General features: G+C 41.2%; 1 protein-coding gene across 3 annotated transcripts in view; it reads left to right on the top strand.

The window, feature by feature from the left end:
- Positions 1 to 16,149, top strand: part of lyrm4b (LYR motif containing 4) — a 79,007-nt gene that overhangs the window by 36,862 nt on the left and 25,996 nt on the right. The window contains exon 3 of one of the 3 annotated variants that reach the window (XM_066724404.1): positions 5,516 to 6,129. The exons of the other annotated variants lie outside the window; for them this stretch is intronic. Coding sequence (XP_066580501.1) covers positions 5,516 to 5,536 — 21 coding nt within the window. The 3' untranslated portion in view covers positions 5,537 to 6,129. Of the gene's footprint in view, positions 1 to 5,515; positions 6,130 to 16,149 lie in introns of those variants that run through there. 3 annotated transcript variants of the gene reach the window in all.

The raw sequence follows: 16,149 nt of genomic DNA, 5'->3' as shown, positions 1-16,149 counted from the left end.
TTTGTATCCTCGATCTCCCCCCAAACACTGCAGGACAGTTTGTTTTTTTTTTATATAATGAAGCAATACCAGCTTGGTGTGAAATTAAAATGTACAATCGAATGCAGAGGGGCTAGGGTGTGTATTGCAGAGCTACAGCATAAATTAAAGGGAGGTTGTCATCTTATTTGTGCTCCTGCAGTTTTTATATAACCATATTTATCTGTACACTAATCCCACAAAGTGAAAACTCATTTAAAATTACTTACTACAAACAAGGCATTAATTTGGGCTTAATTACACTGACTTTCAAAGTATCAGGGGGAGAACAAACCATTATATATAAATACTTATTTCCCTCATTAACATGCAAATCAATTTATAACTTTTTTGAAATGCATTGTTCTGGATTTTTTTGTTGTTATTCTGTCTCTCACTGTTAAAATACACCTACCATTAAAATTATAGACTGATCATTTCTTTGTCAGTGGGGCAAACGTACAAAATCAGCAGGGGATCAAATACTTTTTTCCCTCACTGTATGTGTTTGGATTGAAACACGCATATTTATCTCTTGGGAATGTTATTCAACTGTACAAAATCACTGTTCCGCTTCTGCTTTTGCACATTGTCAGTAGCATGACCATGACAAACATTGTAGGTATTCAGCATCTGTCCGATACACTTTTCATCATATTTACCAACGGGAATATGAATTTAATCACCTGCTTTTAAAAACTTGGCAAAAACGCAGTCTTGATGATATTCCTCTGTCCTGTTACTTAAAGAAAGTTGGATGCATGATCTTGTCTGTGGTATTCATCTGTTCCAATTTGCATAATTTGTTTCCCCTACAATTAGTATTGTAGTATCCCCTGCATTGCACATGCACATTTTCTCAGAAGCTAATCAGTTTCGTATGTTTCTTAATCTCCAGAAGTGCACAAAATCTTTTTTGGGAATGTTTCTGAATGTTTTGTCTCAAATGTTCGAAAGTCCCGTCATCAGTGTCTGTCCACTGGGCCCATTGTTAGTACAACATGAAGGTTGTACTAATTATGCAGTTGAACATGGTAGTTATTAAAGCCTGCTCTTAACAGCCCAGCCTCTATAAAAGTGAGGGATATGGCTCCCTCTTGCCGGCACACAAAAACAATGTTACTCTTCATATAGAGTTTACATCCATAAAAGTTGCCACTGCAAGCAACCACGGATAATGAACATACGAATGACAGCGCTGCAAATCAATTAGGATATGAAATTGTCAATACTTTGAAAAGGAGGCGGGGAGTGTTGAAGAGAATCTCCTTACTTGGGTTCACAAAAGTGCACGGATTAATTAAGTGTTCTCTCCTCAAAGACATTAAACACAAATGAGCAGTGTTGTTTTGAGTTTGAGGAAATGGCCTTTTTAGCTTGTTTTTGATTTATTGAATATTTGTTTTCTTTTTTAATAATCATGTTTTGTTAAATCCACATAGATAAGCATCTGATGTGGAGGTTTAGTTTCATGTTCACTGTGCCCCATGACTCGCACCCCAAGCAAAGGAGGAGCGGTCTGCAAATTGCAATGGGAAGCTGGGAAGTTGAAGCAAATGTTGTGTATGTCATTCCTGTCACTCACAGCTTATCCCTACAGCAGTGGTCTGGAGGGCTTCCCATAAGCAGGGGCCCCCTCTCCATTGTTTACCCTGCAGATGTTGTCCCAGGTAGCTGAGATTCATGGGATACGAACGCAGTGCATTTGTGGCGCCAAGGTGCCATCCCCCCCCCCCACCCGAGACTCGCACCCCAGCCTGTGATTAAAGCTTGGGAGAGCCCAGACAGTTTTCAGCCCCTCGGTCACTACTGATTGGGGAAAAAATGCTCTCAGCAGGGAAAGCACTTCAGTAGCTGTAGAACTGCAGTCACTCCCCCTCGCCACCCTCCCAAAATGATCTCTTTCTAGTGTAACATGACCATGGTGAAAATACTGAGGAATTAAGGAAAGGGGATGAAATAAAAATGGAAGTGTGAAGTAATCTGGATTTTATTAGTGTGTCTCACAGACTAGCTAGAGGAGGCAACAGTGCTGACTGGGTCATCTGGGAAACTGAGGTGGGACTGTTTAACGCCCTCAGTTAGTTATCTCTCACTCTGCACTGAAGCAATTAGGCCGAGGTATATTAGGTATAGTAACCATTGAGTCCAACTTCACTGCCCGTTTCGGGATTGTTCCTGTGTTTTGTTTTGAACAGGAGTTGCTGTCACCGATACCTCCTGATTTCCAATTTTTGTTTCGTAGCTTACCAAGTACCCTTGCACATTGCAAAGCGGAGTCTTGGAATTTGCAAATATTTATTGTTTATTAGCAAATGCCCTTACCCAGGGAAAAATACACTTTTCAAAAGGATTGCATACTACAGTAAAATACAATAAGAGCAAAATACAGTATCCAACAATATGCAGCATGTGTCCAAATTGATGAGAGCTATAAACAAGCACAAACTACAGTGCAGAGTTTCATTTAATGTGTGCAGAGGGCTAGAGCAGGGAAAAGCATCAATATTACAGTAAGGTGATTTAAAGTGCTAGAAGAACAGAGATATTAATCAGGGGCAGCAGAAGGGCACATTACTGCAGTGAGAGATTGCATTAAAGTAAGAGTGCTGGACTGTCTAGTGCGGGGGGACAGGGCATTATTACAGGTGCAATCTGAGCAGGGGTGTCTAGGCTGTCCCTGGAAACTGGTCAGGGATTGGCTGGACCTGACTCTTGGCGGGTAGGCCGTTGCAACACTTGGGCTTAACCAGAGCATTCCAGTCCTTTGCTGAACTCCAATTTCCCAGCAGGCAAATTGTTTGTTTTTCATACCAGGCCCTTTTCCCTAACGCAATTGTGAGACATCTTCAAGGAAGGCAAGGGACTTTGCTGCAGACTGAGTCTCCGGCAGGGGACATGTTGAATAGTCGCCAAGCAGTCACGATTCCAGCACAGCTATTCTCCATGGTGGAGATCGAGTGACTCTACACAGTGCTGCTGAAAGGTTGAAAAATTGTGGGCATGTATCACAGTGTTGTGTAAGTGATTCCTGGATGGCATAATCGGACGTCCTCTGATCGTGGCACAGAAGGATTCCAGGTGCATTTAATCAGTCCATCGCTGGAGTTTAAGTTCCAAATATCAAACACAGTTGTTTTTTTGGTATACTGTCCAGCTCTTGCAACGTTAGGGAAACAATTCCATGTGTGGAATGCAACGGTTCTTTCTTTGGGAGATGTTGAACAGGAATGGTTTACTGTTGCATGGTCTGTCTGCAAAGGTCTAAAAAGTTGTCACAAAATAGTATTTTTACTAAATTTTGTGTATAGAGTGGAGAAAGGAAAAGCAAATGAAAATTAGCAGAAAAAGGAATATATGACAGCATCTCCATTGTTTCTCATTAGGCTGCTTGGAAATACAGAAGTGGTTTCTGCAGGCCGGTTTACTGGCCCTTCACAATCTGCAGCAGCTACATCCTGTTGACCCATATTTTTCTGGCCATTTGTTAGTGGCCAGTTTTGTTTTTGGCACTGCAGGGCTCTTGGTGGAGATGAGCAGTGTTTTGTTTTTGGCGATGGATTCCCCCTTTTTGGCTTTTTGCTGTTGCATGTCGAGCCGTTGACCGTGCTTGTCCCCGCCATCCAAAGTGATTTCTGGCTAGCTTGTTATTCTCTCTTTGTTCATCATGCAGTCAGGCACTACTTTTATCCTTCCCAGAGGAGAAATCAGTGTATTTACTTTGAGTGGCTCATCTGGTGTCCCTTGCATTAGTGATCATACTGCCCCTGTTTTTCACCTTCACACCGAGCACCATACTGTCTCCCAACCAAGAAACTGCACAGTGAGCAAAGAGTCTCTGACTACTTTGTACAGTAATACCTGATGCTTTTCCCATGAGACGTATTGATTGCCTCGGGCATAGATTTAGATCTAGAGCCCCAGTAAAAACAATGTTGAAGATGCATAATCTTCTAGGTAATTCACCCGGATAAACTGAATGAAACAAATAAACGCCCTACAGAGTGTATGGCCTTCCTGTACCAACCACCACCAATGGAGAAAACATCCAGTTGTTTATAGGATATTATAGGGCTAGACCAAATCAACGCTTGTACCTGCCAAAGTAATCACTTGTGCCCTGTCACCATTTCATTTTTTGTAAATAGCCACTTTCTACTACTTTCTATCAACACGCGATAGGGTACAAGTTTGTAATGTGCAATTTGAGGGTGGGGTTAAAGATTTAAATTTCGTCTGGCCTGTAATGTCTAGCTCTTTCCTAGCACGGAGATGATTGGCCCTTGTGTCCTTTCCCATCAACCTTTGCTGTGGCTGACTACCAGGAAGCACCAGTCGTCTTGTAGTTTGTGTTGCTGAAACCTGGAGAGATCGTTCATTTAGCTTTTGCCGACTAAGCCTTTTCTAAGAAAGTGGCCACAAGATGTACCTGCCTCTGGAATCCACACCCCTCTTTTTCATTGATTATAATAGACGTGCCATAAAACCGGATCAATAAACCATTGTTTGGTTGATCAAAACAGACAATTCATATAAAACAAAAAAGGAGAGCGAGAGAGAGAGACTGCGGTACAGATTTCTAGAGTGACTTGTTGAAATGTAGCCACGGCATACTGCAGTTTTTTTTTTACTTCTTCCATGAGGTGCCTACATGTATAACAGATGCCGAGCTTCAGTGTCTTGCAAGATAGACTTATGTTACTATAGCAAAGGCTAGTTGTGTATTCCATGAGGTAGGAGGGAAATAATATTTGCTCACTCGGTGAAAAGGTGTATCTAAAGCAGTGTAATGCATGACAGGAAATGTTTCTCTTGAGTCAGTAATACATAAGCCTTTAGGCCAGCCAATAAAATGTTCGTCTTAGCATTATTATCCTTCTGCTCTATGCCCAGCTTGTCAGATTCATTTAGACATATTGGGATAAGGGGTGCAGCTGGACTGAAGTATGTATGTATGTATGTACAATGGCTAAAAAGATAACTTTTCTGTCACCTCCTATGACCAGTGCAATCTCCTTTTAGTGCTACTCCATTAAGAAAGACTTCCTTATATCTGTTCAGATTTAAAATACTGCATTGAAAGTGCCCCAACCCATTATATGGAAAGAAAAGAACCAGACATTAGTGTTTTGCTCACAAGTGTATTATTTGTAAGCAATTTAAAAGATAAGGAGGAGCAAAATTACAATGCATTTCTGTACAACAATAACTTTCTGACATAACAGGCAAAGTATACTGCCAAACGATGGATATGTACTATGTATAGTAATCATACAATTGACAATAATAAAAATACACAGACAGGCATACATACACGCAACTCAGTCCACTTTCCATGTCACAGTGTTCCCATTAGGGTTCTGGTGGTGGTTGTTGTTTATGTTTGTGTTGTTAAGCTGGATCATAAAAAATCTAAAGATCTATCAAACTGCCTGGGTTTGTTCGGGCGAGTAAGCGAAAGTGATTGATTTTTTTTTTTTTCTTATTTATTTTTTAGTACACAGCAGAAAAGCTCTGATCCTGAAACGCAGGCTGATGTTTGATCAGAAAATGTCAAGAGAAGATTGAGATGATGCCAAGAGATTCCCTCTGAAATATCACTCGATTCTGAGTCTGGTATGCTTGTGTGTTAAGGCAAAATAGCAATCTCATTTTTCTCTCACTTTGTGGCAAATGTTAGCAGGAGTGGAACTGATAGGCTGTGGAGATCATCTTTTGGTGGCATGAAATCAGGAAAAGTTTTTTGCTCTATAGTACTTTTTATCAGTCAGGAAAGTCAGATAATTTTCAATAAGCAAAGCAGAACATCAGAGCTAAGTTCACAAGTCTTTTGAAATGTTCCCGGAGAGACTAGACAAAGACGAGTCATGCAAGAAATTGCATCCGAATTCGAAGTGCGGGACGAGTTACAGTTGGTGACAGGAAGAGGAAAAGCAGTGAGTTAGAAAAATTGTACATTTTGCCATACTAAATGTTGCATTTAATCAATTTAAAATAAATTGTTCAGTTTTATTGATTTGAAATTTAATTCTTCAAATAATAGGTATTTCTGTACTCTATTATGTTAGTTGTACTGTAGAATAATGATTAATAAACCTGATTTCGAACCTATACTGCACTTCCATGTCATTTGTGATTTGCAGATTGTCCACCGCCCCCCCTCCCCCCCACACCATATCTGTCATTTTCTGTAATCTGACCATTTATCGGCCCCGTTCAGGTTGAATAATCAGGAATCTACTGCAATAACAAATATATAAATTTTGAATGTCCTATTTTGCTTTTATACTTGTTTGTCAGTCAACTCCATATGAAAAAGTGTGTTTGCCTGTGTACACATAATCATCATCACCATCATCATTATTATAACCAAATATTGCTTCAGAGGGTCATTTTCCATATGAGTCTGCAAACTGCTGTCCTGCACTCAAGTCCTCAGGCACACCAAACGGTTACCAGTTAAAAGCGGCCTAGTCGATGAGGCACACTCCCTTTCATGATGGTTGTCTCATGCGTTCTCAGAAAAGCACCAAATTTCCTCTGCCTTCATACATTTTTTGGTAAGCAGCTTTACATATGTCAGTCACACATCACTTTACAAAACACCCATCTTGGGTAGGCAAAGACGGTGAGTAAATTTAAGTGACTTTGACACCAGCTTGTGTGGGAGCTCCTTTATTCTACCTTATTCATAAAACACCTTGCTGGTGTGGTACCTGTTTTTATCCAGGTTTCTAATTTATCTGTTCTCAAATCCCCCCAGACTGGTTGCCTGTGTTTTAGGCGCTTTGTCTTGTAGCGGAAGCCCTGTGTGTATTCTTCAGGGACTCCAGCGCTTTCATGGCAGAAAAAGCTGTGCATGTACGCCGCTTGAATTCTTGTGCAGATATGTTTGGGTTGTGGCTTTTGAAAGAAACTGCCAGAATTCCTCTGTATAGCTTTGTCTTCTGCGCGTTACAGAAATCTACATCTGCAAAGGTGTTATTATAGTGGAGCGGGGGTGAAGCATTTTCATACTGTCTTTTCATACATTCTTTTTTTTCTTTTGTTTTTCTTTTTAGTGAGCCACAGTGCAAAAGGAACAAAACTGAACTCTGAGAAAATGTAGGTGAAGCAGGTCTCATTGTGTAGGAGATCGTTACGATGAAGACCTCATCCCTCTCTGAATGCAGCACAGTATACGATTCCCCCGCGTCAGCAGGCCAGTCTTTTAGCGTAGTGGGTTGTCACTGTGCTTGTGGAGCAGTGCGGTGTGGGGCAGCTGGCTCCGACTGCACCGGCTACAGGCATGCCACAGCAAGCAGTGCTAGAAAAAGAGAATCATTCTCACCATCTGCATAGGATATTCTGTTCCTGAGTAATATGCAGTCATCACGGCATAATAGGGTTACCAAATCTTTAAAAGCAATGGTTTGTTTTGGCTCCTGACCAGACAAAACTAAACAAAAGCATTGCTATGGCACAGTCTTCACTCCTTCACCCTATGATATGCTTATTAAATCACCCGTGGCATCAGTACTGCTTACTACATGATACAGAACTGTAGAGCAGCAAAATAATGAGCAGTCAAATAGTGGTGATGGAGATGTATCTTTTAACAGACACTGTGAGAAGAAAACATCCAGGAGTCAATGTACAGTGGAATGCTAATTGTTGCTAGTCAATAGCCTAATTCAATTGTTAGAAGAAGGTAAGTGATCGTACAGTAAGGTTTAGGCTGAAGGCTGAATTGATTGTTGAGCTGTTCACCGAGATTGAATATTAAAAATGAGAAAGTGAAGCCATGTGCGAATTCCGAGGAGGCGTGAACTGAAAGTGTGCGATTTGACGGCTCGTCATGAATATTTTGACAAAGTCTGACAGAAGCCCCATGGAATTTGCTGACCAGATCAGTCACAGCCTTGATAACTGCTGCAGGAGCAAACCCACCAACTAAATCATTCGTGCAACTTTTTCAGGGACAAGGCGGACAGGAAATATTGTTCTGGAAACAGTCAGCTTGGGGTTTTCTACTGTTGTATGGGCTCTACTGGTTACACAGACCAAGAAAAATACGAATAATGAATGTGAATTGACTGCCCCGAGAAAATGTAAGATCACCTTCCGACATCTCCGCATCCAGTTTTGTGCTGTGGTGCAAGTGCCCTTGACTAGAGCTGTGGGGCCTGGCCATTTATTACATTTTAATAGCTAGAGGCAATTAATCCCTATAGCTTTATAGCGTCCCAGACACTTTTAAGAGTCAAGTGTGTGAATTATCGATAACTTCCAGAGTGAGTGGTTTAATGCTAATATAAATAACCGGCGAACTGGATGTGAAAAATAAATAAATTAAATAATTAAATAAATTAAATAAATGAGGTTTCTTGACGGCAGTTAGGCCAGGCTCCATTTCAAACTGTAATTTAGCCGTCCTCAGAGTCTTCCAGATGGATAATGGAATTCTGCCAGGCTGGCTGGGCGAGGGGGGGTCGTGTAGGAGGTTAGCTGAAAGCCCAGAAGAGATTTCTGTAGATAACTTTTTTTTAAGATCATATTCACCAGACCTATAGACAGAATGCTGACATTTTTCTAAGGTGCATGAATTGGATCATTTTTATATAAACCCTTGGAAAGGAGTTGATCAAGTGATCCAAATGAGGTTTCCTAGTTTACCCTTGTTGAAAAATCCCGCTCTTTCATTGGTTTTGGTTTTGAGAACTGTGCTGTGTTCTAGAACTATGGCCTATTTCTTCTTGATTTAGTTATGTGCTCGAGAAGGACGCTCAACCTTTCTCTGCCGCTGGGCCCCTGAGCGCCCTTCTCCATCAATCTGTGTTTAGCACCGTGAGGGCCACAGCTCCATGAAGCACAGACTGGTTCCTGTGAGGCACTGTGTGACGCATGCTGGAAACGGCCCAGTTTGAGTCCTGTCTAATGAGCCTCTGGAGGTCCAGGGTCACTCCCCCAACAAACAAAATCTTCCGTCAGTCAAACCCCCCTCTCCGCTCCCCTCTCCTTGCTCTCTCCCCGAGGAGCTCAGCAGTTCAAGTGATGCCACCCTCTCTGCCTTCCCTGGGACTAGAGAGCTTTCAGAGAGCCAAGATTCTCTGTGGTTAGAGGAAGTAAACCTGAACTGATTGTGTCTCTGCCAGGGAGCTGAAACAGGGTCATTCCTGCGATTCCCTGCATGGGGTATGCATCAGTAATTCAGTTATTAATCCTATCAGTGTGAAGTTCTTGTTTATTAGTGTTTTTATTGAAAGTTAAGAGCCATGAGTAATCGGGTATCATGTCAATTATAAAACAAAACCGAGACAACAAAAATACACATTGAGTGTAGCTTACATATTGCTTTTTATGTTTTTTTTAATCCCATAATACAGATTATAAATTGTAAATATTTGCAGGCCCTTGTCTGAGTATAAGTTTATTTTCTATAACAGGGATTTAACAGACATGGATAATTTATATTAGTTAAATGGCAAAGTCATTAAATCTAGGAGTAGGTTTTTTTTTTTTTTTTTTCAGATCACGTATTTGCTATGAGCAAAATTTTGAAAATCAGCTGAATTTCTGCAAAAAAGACGCAGAAACATTAGGTGTGATCACCACAGCTTAATTGATACAAAGCCTCACCCTGCTTGGTCTCCAGCCATAACGAGCACATCAAACCTCATCAGCGCTGCACATGTTGAATAATATATAATTCCTGCTGCCGCGGATGTGTGGCAGGAACAGAACTGCAGCACGTCTGACATGGCATTGTGGGACTGAAACACAATGCTGATCAGTTCTTTTTTTCTAAGCACATAACCCAGAACCGCTCTGGAAACTTTCTGTGGCCAACAGGCAGGACTCCTCCTTCAGGCCTGTAACTCAGGCTGCTGGTTCTAAGAGCGACTCAGACAGGAAGCCTTGTTTTTGAATGGCTCTCCACTCAGTCAGTAAGCAAAAATGTGGCATGAGAAAATTAGGGGTAGCAGAGAATGAATTTGGTGCCTCAGAAGCGCTAAGTCCCAGTGCACATGGGAATTGTGTAGGCCAAAAAGAAAGCCAGTGACCTTTAAATTGTCCTGCTGTCAAATTGGGAGGTGTTAATCAACCTTGAAAGAAAGCAAGTGAAAGTCAGTTTGCAAATCCTGAGCCGGCGATCAGTTTGAAAAATTAGAATGGAACGCAAACTTACTTCCTTTAGCAGGTGATGTTGTCCACTTATCTCCAACAGCAGAGACTGGAGTGGGGCAGCTCTCTCTATTAGCTCCCTTTGATTAATACAATTCAATAAAGGTGAAAAACACTTGGGGTCCCTTAAACATCAAACTGTATTTATGTCTATGCGTTTTCTTTAACAGTGCAAACCACCATGTTTTTACCATTTTTGTTGGCATTAGGCCGCTGGCTCAGCAGGGCTGGTGTTTCCTTCAGAATGAACAAACTTTGAAGGTTGCAGTTTCCAAGTCATGGATTATTTGCTTGAACATACACCGATCAGCCATAACATTATGACCACTGACAGGTGAAGTGAATAACACTGACAATCTCGTTATCATGGCAACTGTCAGTGGGTGGGATATATTAGGCAGCAAGTGAACATTTGTCCTCAAAGTTGATGTGTTAGAAGCAGGAAAAATGGGAAAGTGTAAGGATCTGAGCGACTTTGACAAGGGCCAAATTGTGATGGCAAGACGACTGGGTCAGAGCATCTCCAAAACTGCAGCTCTTGTGGGGTGTTCCCGGTCTGCAGTAGTCAGTACCTATCAAAAGTGGTCCAAGGAAGGATGAGCGGTGAACCAGCGACAGGGTCATGGGCGGCCAAGGCTCACTGATGCACATGGGGAGCGAAGGTTGGCCCATGTGGTCCGATCCAACAGACGAGCTACTGTAGCTCACATTGCTGAAAAGTTAATGCTGGTTCTGATAGAAAGGTGTCAGAACACACAGTGCATCGCAGTTTGTTGCGTATGGGGCTGCGTAGCCGCAGACCAGTCAGGGTGCCCATGCTGACACCTGTCCACTGCCGAATGCACCTACAATGGGCACGTGAGCATCAGATCTGGACCACAGAGCAATGGAAGAAGGTGGCCTGGTCTGATGGATCATGAGTTCAAGGTGTTGACTTGGCCTCCAAATTCCCCAGATCTCAATCCAATCGAGCATCTGTGGGATTTGATGGACAAACAAGTCTGATCCATGGAGGCCCCACCTCGCAACTTACAGGATTTAAAGGATCTGCTGCTAACGTCTTGGTGCCAGATACCACAGCACACCTTCAGAGGTCTAGTGGAGTCCATGCCTCGACGGGTCAGGGCTGTTTTGGTAGCAAAAGGGGGACCTACACAATATTTGGCAGGTGGTCATAATGTTATGGCTGATCGGTGTATGTCACTAGATCGATAAGAATCCGAAGGCTGGGGGGGACATCAACACAAATGACCTAAAGATGCTAAGGTCCACCCTTAAGACTCATTGAGCTTGTGTGGAATAAACTGCACAAACCTCTTAAAGATAGCTGGTCATCAAGCGATGCGCAGTGATGGAGTTACCTGCAGTTCATAGTAGCATGAAATCAGTTGGCTTATTGTTCTTGACTAAAAAAATATGGGAGCTGTCAGGGAAAGAGGCTGTTCTGATATGAAATGGTAAATGTGCATCAGTACATCCATACCCCATCTCCACATTATTACAACATCGCACACATCGGGTAAGCATTGTCCCCAGATTTCACAGCTTCAACCACCAGAGTGTAATAATGTAAGGGGAGGACTTCTGGTTTAGCAAGACAGCCTACAGTCTGTTATATAGTGGCAGTGCTGTTGTGAGTCTTATGAGTTTATTTGTGGCGACTTTGATCTGTGGGTGGGGAAAATCTGTGCTTCCTCCCATCTGTCTGCACTGAAACACCCTCAATCTGAGAGAGGGGCGAGAGAGAAATAGACAAGGGATGTGGGGTTTGATGGAGAATGGGTGGGGGGAGAGGTGGAGAGAGGGTGAGAGAGAGAGGTTGCTGTCCCCTAACTAAAAAAAACGATGTGTTAAAAAAAGAGAAGAAAGATACTCAAAGTTTGTAAATTCCGGCATTATTTACGTGTTCTGTCCCAGAGTTGTGGGATGTTCAAAGAAAGGGATGCCCCAAACGGTATGTCTTTCCACTTGTAAGAGACTCGAGAGATGGTAGTTGTTTTTAACATCTTAGATCAGAGAATCTGTGCTGTCTCACACACTGCCATGAACATTTCCTTGAACATCTGAAGGAAACTGATGCTGAAACAACAGGGTTTTTTTTTTTTTTTTTTTTTTTTTTTATTTTATTGATACCCCCCCCACCCCCAACAAACAATCTTACCCATTTATGTTGTGAACTTGGAGGAAGTGATTGAAGCAACTTCAGATTTTTGATTTTTCTCCTTTTTCTTCTTCTGTTATCTTCTAAGAATGAGAAGAACAGGTAGTTAGTTGCTTAGCAAAAAACTGTTTCACAAATTGTTGAGAATATCATTGATCTTTTAGCATTTAATATATGTGCGTATGCATTTATCACGATGACTGATGCTTTTTCTAACATAGCCATAGAGGACCCACAATTGAGATGCAACGTATCCGCTGAGATCCAAGGAAAGCAACACTATTTGCTTATACTAGACTAGCTAGATATTGTTCAGCTAAAATTAGCCCAGTCATTTAGTTTTCCTTAAAAAACGGACAGGAAGTCTTAACTCATATATGTGATCTATGTAAACTAGACATATCCTGCAGGTTTAAAATGCTGGGTGTCTTTTGAAATGTTTTTAAATGCCATGTGGAAAACAAGTCCATGTTCTAGAATAAAATGTGGCTACGACTTTTTAAATTGACACGAGAGGAGAGTGTTTAGCATTTAGCATTAGGATTTACATTGACTGCACATCTTAGTGCACTGCATGTGCCTGCCCCGTAAGAGAGTGCAGGGCATTTATCTGACAGCTCTGGTGTTTATTACATTATAATAGTGTGTTTCTTGGATATCAACAGAGCAATCAGCACTGCAGAGGCCCACTTGTACGGTCAGACTGCACAGTAAACGGAAATGCTTGAGAAGATCCGGCTTTAATGTGTCCCTTCAGAGACATTATGTGCCTGTAAAGCGCTGAACTGCTTTCTTTTAGATAGCATCAATATTTAAAGCCCTGTTGCTTTTAAAGTCAGGGAACACAGGGAAGAGGGCTATTTGAACCACTGCAATGGAAAACATGCATTTTCAGAGAGATTGAAAAGAGGCTGTTACTTAGTTTAGTTAATGGCTTTCGGTGTGACTGTGTTTTTGAGAACCCTGAAATTTCTCTCATTATTATTTGATACTAGGACTATAGATGTTAGGGAAATTGGCACCTGTGTGCGGCAATGACACTAAATCAAACTGAAAAAAGAAAGTGTTTTCATACGAACTTATGGAAATATCAAGATATTGTGATTATATTACTCATTTTAGATTTTCTGTCACCGTTATTTGGTGTGCAATCACTTGTTAACGATGGTTTATTTCTGTAACTGAAATCATACAATTTTTATGTCTATATAAAAAATTTACTACTAGATGATTTTAGAAATATGGAGGATGTAAAACCAATGCACCTCACACAGACATTAGTATGAATGATGTGCTACTTAAATACAGGCAATGCAAAGTGGGGATGCTGGGATCTTTTATTTTGGAAAACATTAAACCATGTGTAGACAATTAAAGGAAAATATACATTTCCCAGAATACACACACAAATAATAAATACATGAAGAAAAGGAAACCCATTATTATCTCATTTACATATTCTCTGAATAGAAGGTGGCAACTGCTTGAGGATTCGAAATAAAAGCACTTTTATTTACACATGAACCCTGTCCATGATTTGTTTTGGCATTTAAAGAGCAGTTAAAATGTTGTTTTTCCTACAGATGCCACGATGCCAATGCTCATGCAATCAAGCTACAGTTACTGAATTGATCTATTATTACTATTATCATCATTATTGTAGTTGTTTATTTCACTGTGGCCTACAGGGGCAGGGGGAATGGTTCTGGTTCTGGTTCCCAGCATTTTTCCCTGGCAGGTTTAATTTTTTTACATGGCAGTTTTCTATATGAACATTAACATTCCTCATCTGTCAGGAAGCCAGTGATGGTGTCTCAGTCCTCCTGTAATCTATACCCAATTACACTGGGGAGAGGGAGGGAGAGGGATGAAGGGGGAAGCTCCCAAGCAACAGGAAGCATAGATGATAACATCTAGTGCTTTCAAGGGCATCCATTTACAAGCTGCAGACTGATCAATTGAATTGGTTCATGTTCTCTTTCTAAACTGTTAACCACTTCATCTTGGAAGCTCTTTCTCTCCTTTTGCCATCCCCCTCCACCCCTCTTTCTTAGTGTGGTAACTAGAGACGCACTTGAATCTTAGGCTAAACCAACTCTGTGATAGAGCTAGTGAAAATGTGTTGTTTTTTGTGGGGGGGGATTTTGGTTGTTATTTTTTTAGAAAAGGAGAGTCAAACGGTATTTAAAACCCAACTGATTTCAGTCTTTGCCTGGAACTTGACCTGACTGGATGATTCTCACAAAACTGTGCTACTGTTAGAAAAAAAAATAAGCAGTTAAATAGACAATATTGAACTTTATAATGATATCAGATATCATCTAAAGTTACTATTGATGTTAATTATAATCATTTAGAAAAAAAAAATGTATTTAACATTTTCTGACACTGTCAGATATCTTTTCATTACTGTAACAATTTTAAAGGTTGAAATATGATAAATACCAAATGTATATATTCAGAAGATTTTAGTGGCATGCACACTTACATAAGGAGATTTCATTCTAAAATGTTATTTTAAATAAAAACAATGTTTAAATTCAAAGAATTATGTCATTACCATAACATGAATGTGCTTTTTCACATTGATTGTATTTGTGATTTTGTTCATAGGAAATTATATAAACATCAGTAGAAAGGGAATGCAACATATTTCCAGCACATCTCAAACTTTTTCAAGTCTTTTCAGGTTCTCTTTGTGGAGTACTTGTGGAGCCCAACATCCAGTCCGCAAGGTTTTTCAGAGCACCTCCAACTCCATCTGGGGCTCCTGTACCATGTGATGCCTCAGTGAAGTTCCATGTGACTGATGTGAAACCTTTCAGGAAAGGTACTGTCGAGGCCATGTAAAATGCGGTCTTGTTCCTGTATTGAGAAGTTGGTCTATCAGCCAGGAAGTGGATCCTTGATGCAGCAGGATGACTGGCTCTGAAATGATCCAAGATTGGATCAAGGTTGGCCCATGTGGCAATGGCATCATGCTGGAGGCTCTCCGAAAGTGTGGCAAACAACTCCACCTTTCCTCCATAAAAGTAGTGCACTCTACATTCTAGAGTAGTCTACATGGACTACAACTTGCACCTCGGTCAAGCTGTCCTTCAGCTTCTTCAGGCGGTCGTGCTGATGACTAATGTTGTACAAATGACTACAGAACCGAGGGAGACCCTCCTTGATGAGCTCTACAAGCAGCTCTATGGTTCCAAACTTTTTCTCCAGTATAACAGTTTTCCCCTCAACCTCTGAAGATGAGCCATCTTGGTTCTTCCTGGAGTGTAGGGTGGACCTAGTAACTCACTCTTCCCAGGACACAATGTTGCCTTTTGTGTTTGGGTTAATCTCTGAAGGGAATGTTGTTATGGTATTTGTCACACCTATTATACATGCATTTCATGTTGTTAGGATCACAAACAGATGCGTCCACCAGTTCTGCAGGCATTAAAACCTTTGTGATGTCGAGCTGGTGTAACGTCTACACCTTGCCTTGGAAGTTTTTGTGTATCTTGCATCCGCAAGTCTGACAATCCGAAAGGGCCTGTGTTTAAAGAACTGAGATTATTGTAGGCTACTCTCCAAGAAACCATGTGTGGATATTTTCATGTGTCTGTGAGGTATCTCTTCCTATAGATCTGGCCACCTCTCTTTACTTCCCCAGCTTTTCCATTAATTATTGTTGCGACATCTTCCCTGTGAAGGTAGGCTTCAACAAGAGCTCCCGTTCTCTTCCTTTTGTTGGTCAGGACCACAGTCTTCCTCCTCTTTTGGGCCTGGTTTCCTCTGCTTCTGTTTTCTCCAGTCTTTTTATTCTC

Source organism: Amia ocellicauda, chromosome 2 (genome assembly GCF_036373705.1).
Source record: "Amia ocellicauda isolate fAmiCal2 chromosome 2, fAmiCal2.hap1, whole genome shotgun sequence".
Taxonomy (NCBI): Eukaryota; Metazoa; Chordata; class Actinopteri; order Amiiformes; family Amiidae; genus Amia; species Amia ocellicauda.
This window is presented reverse-complemented; position numbering and strand designations above follow the sequence as displayed.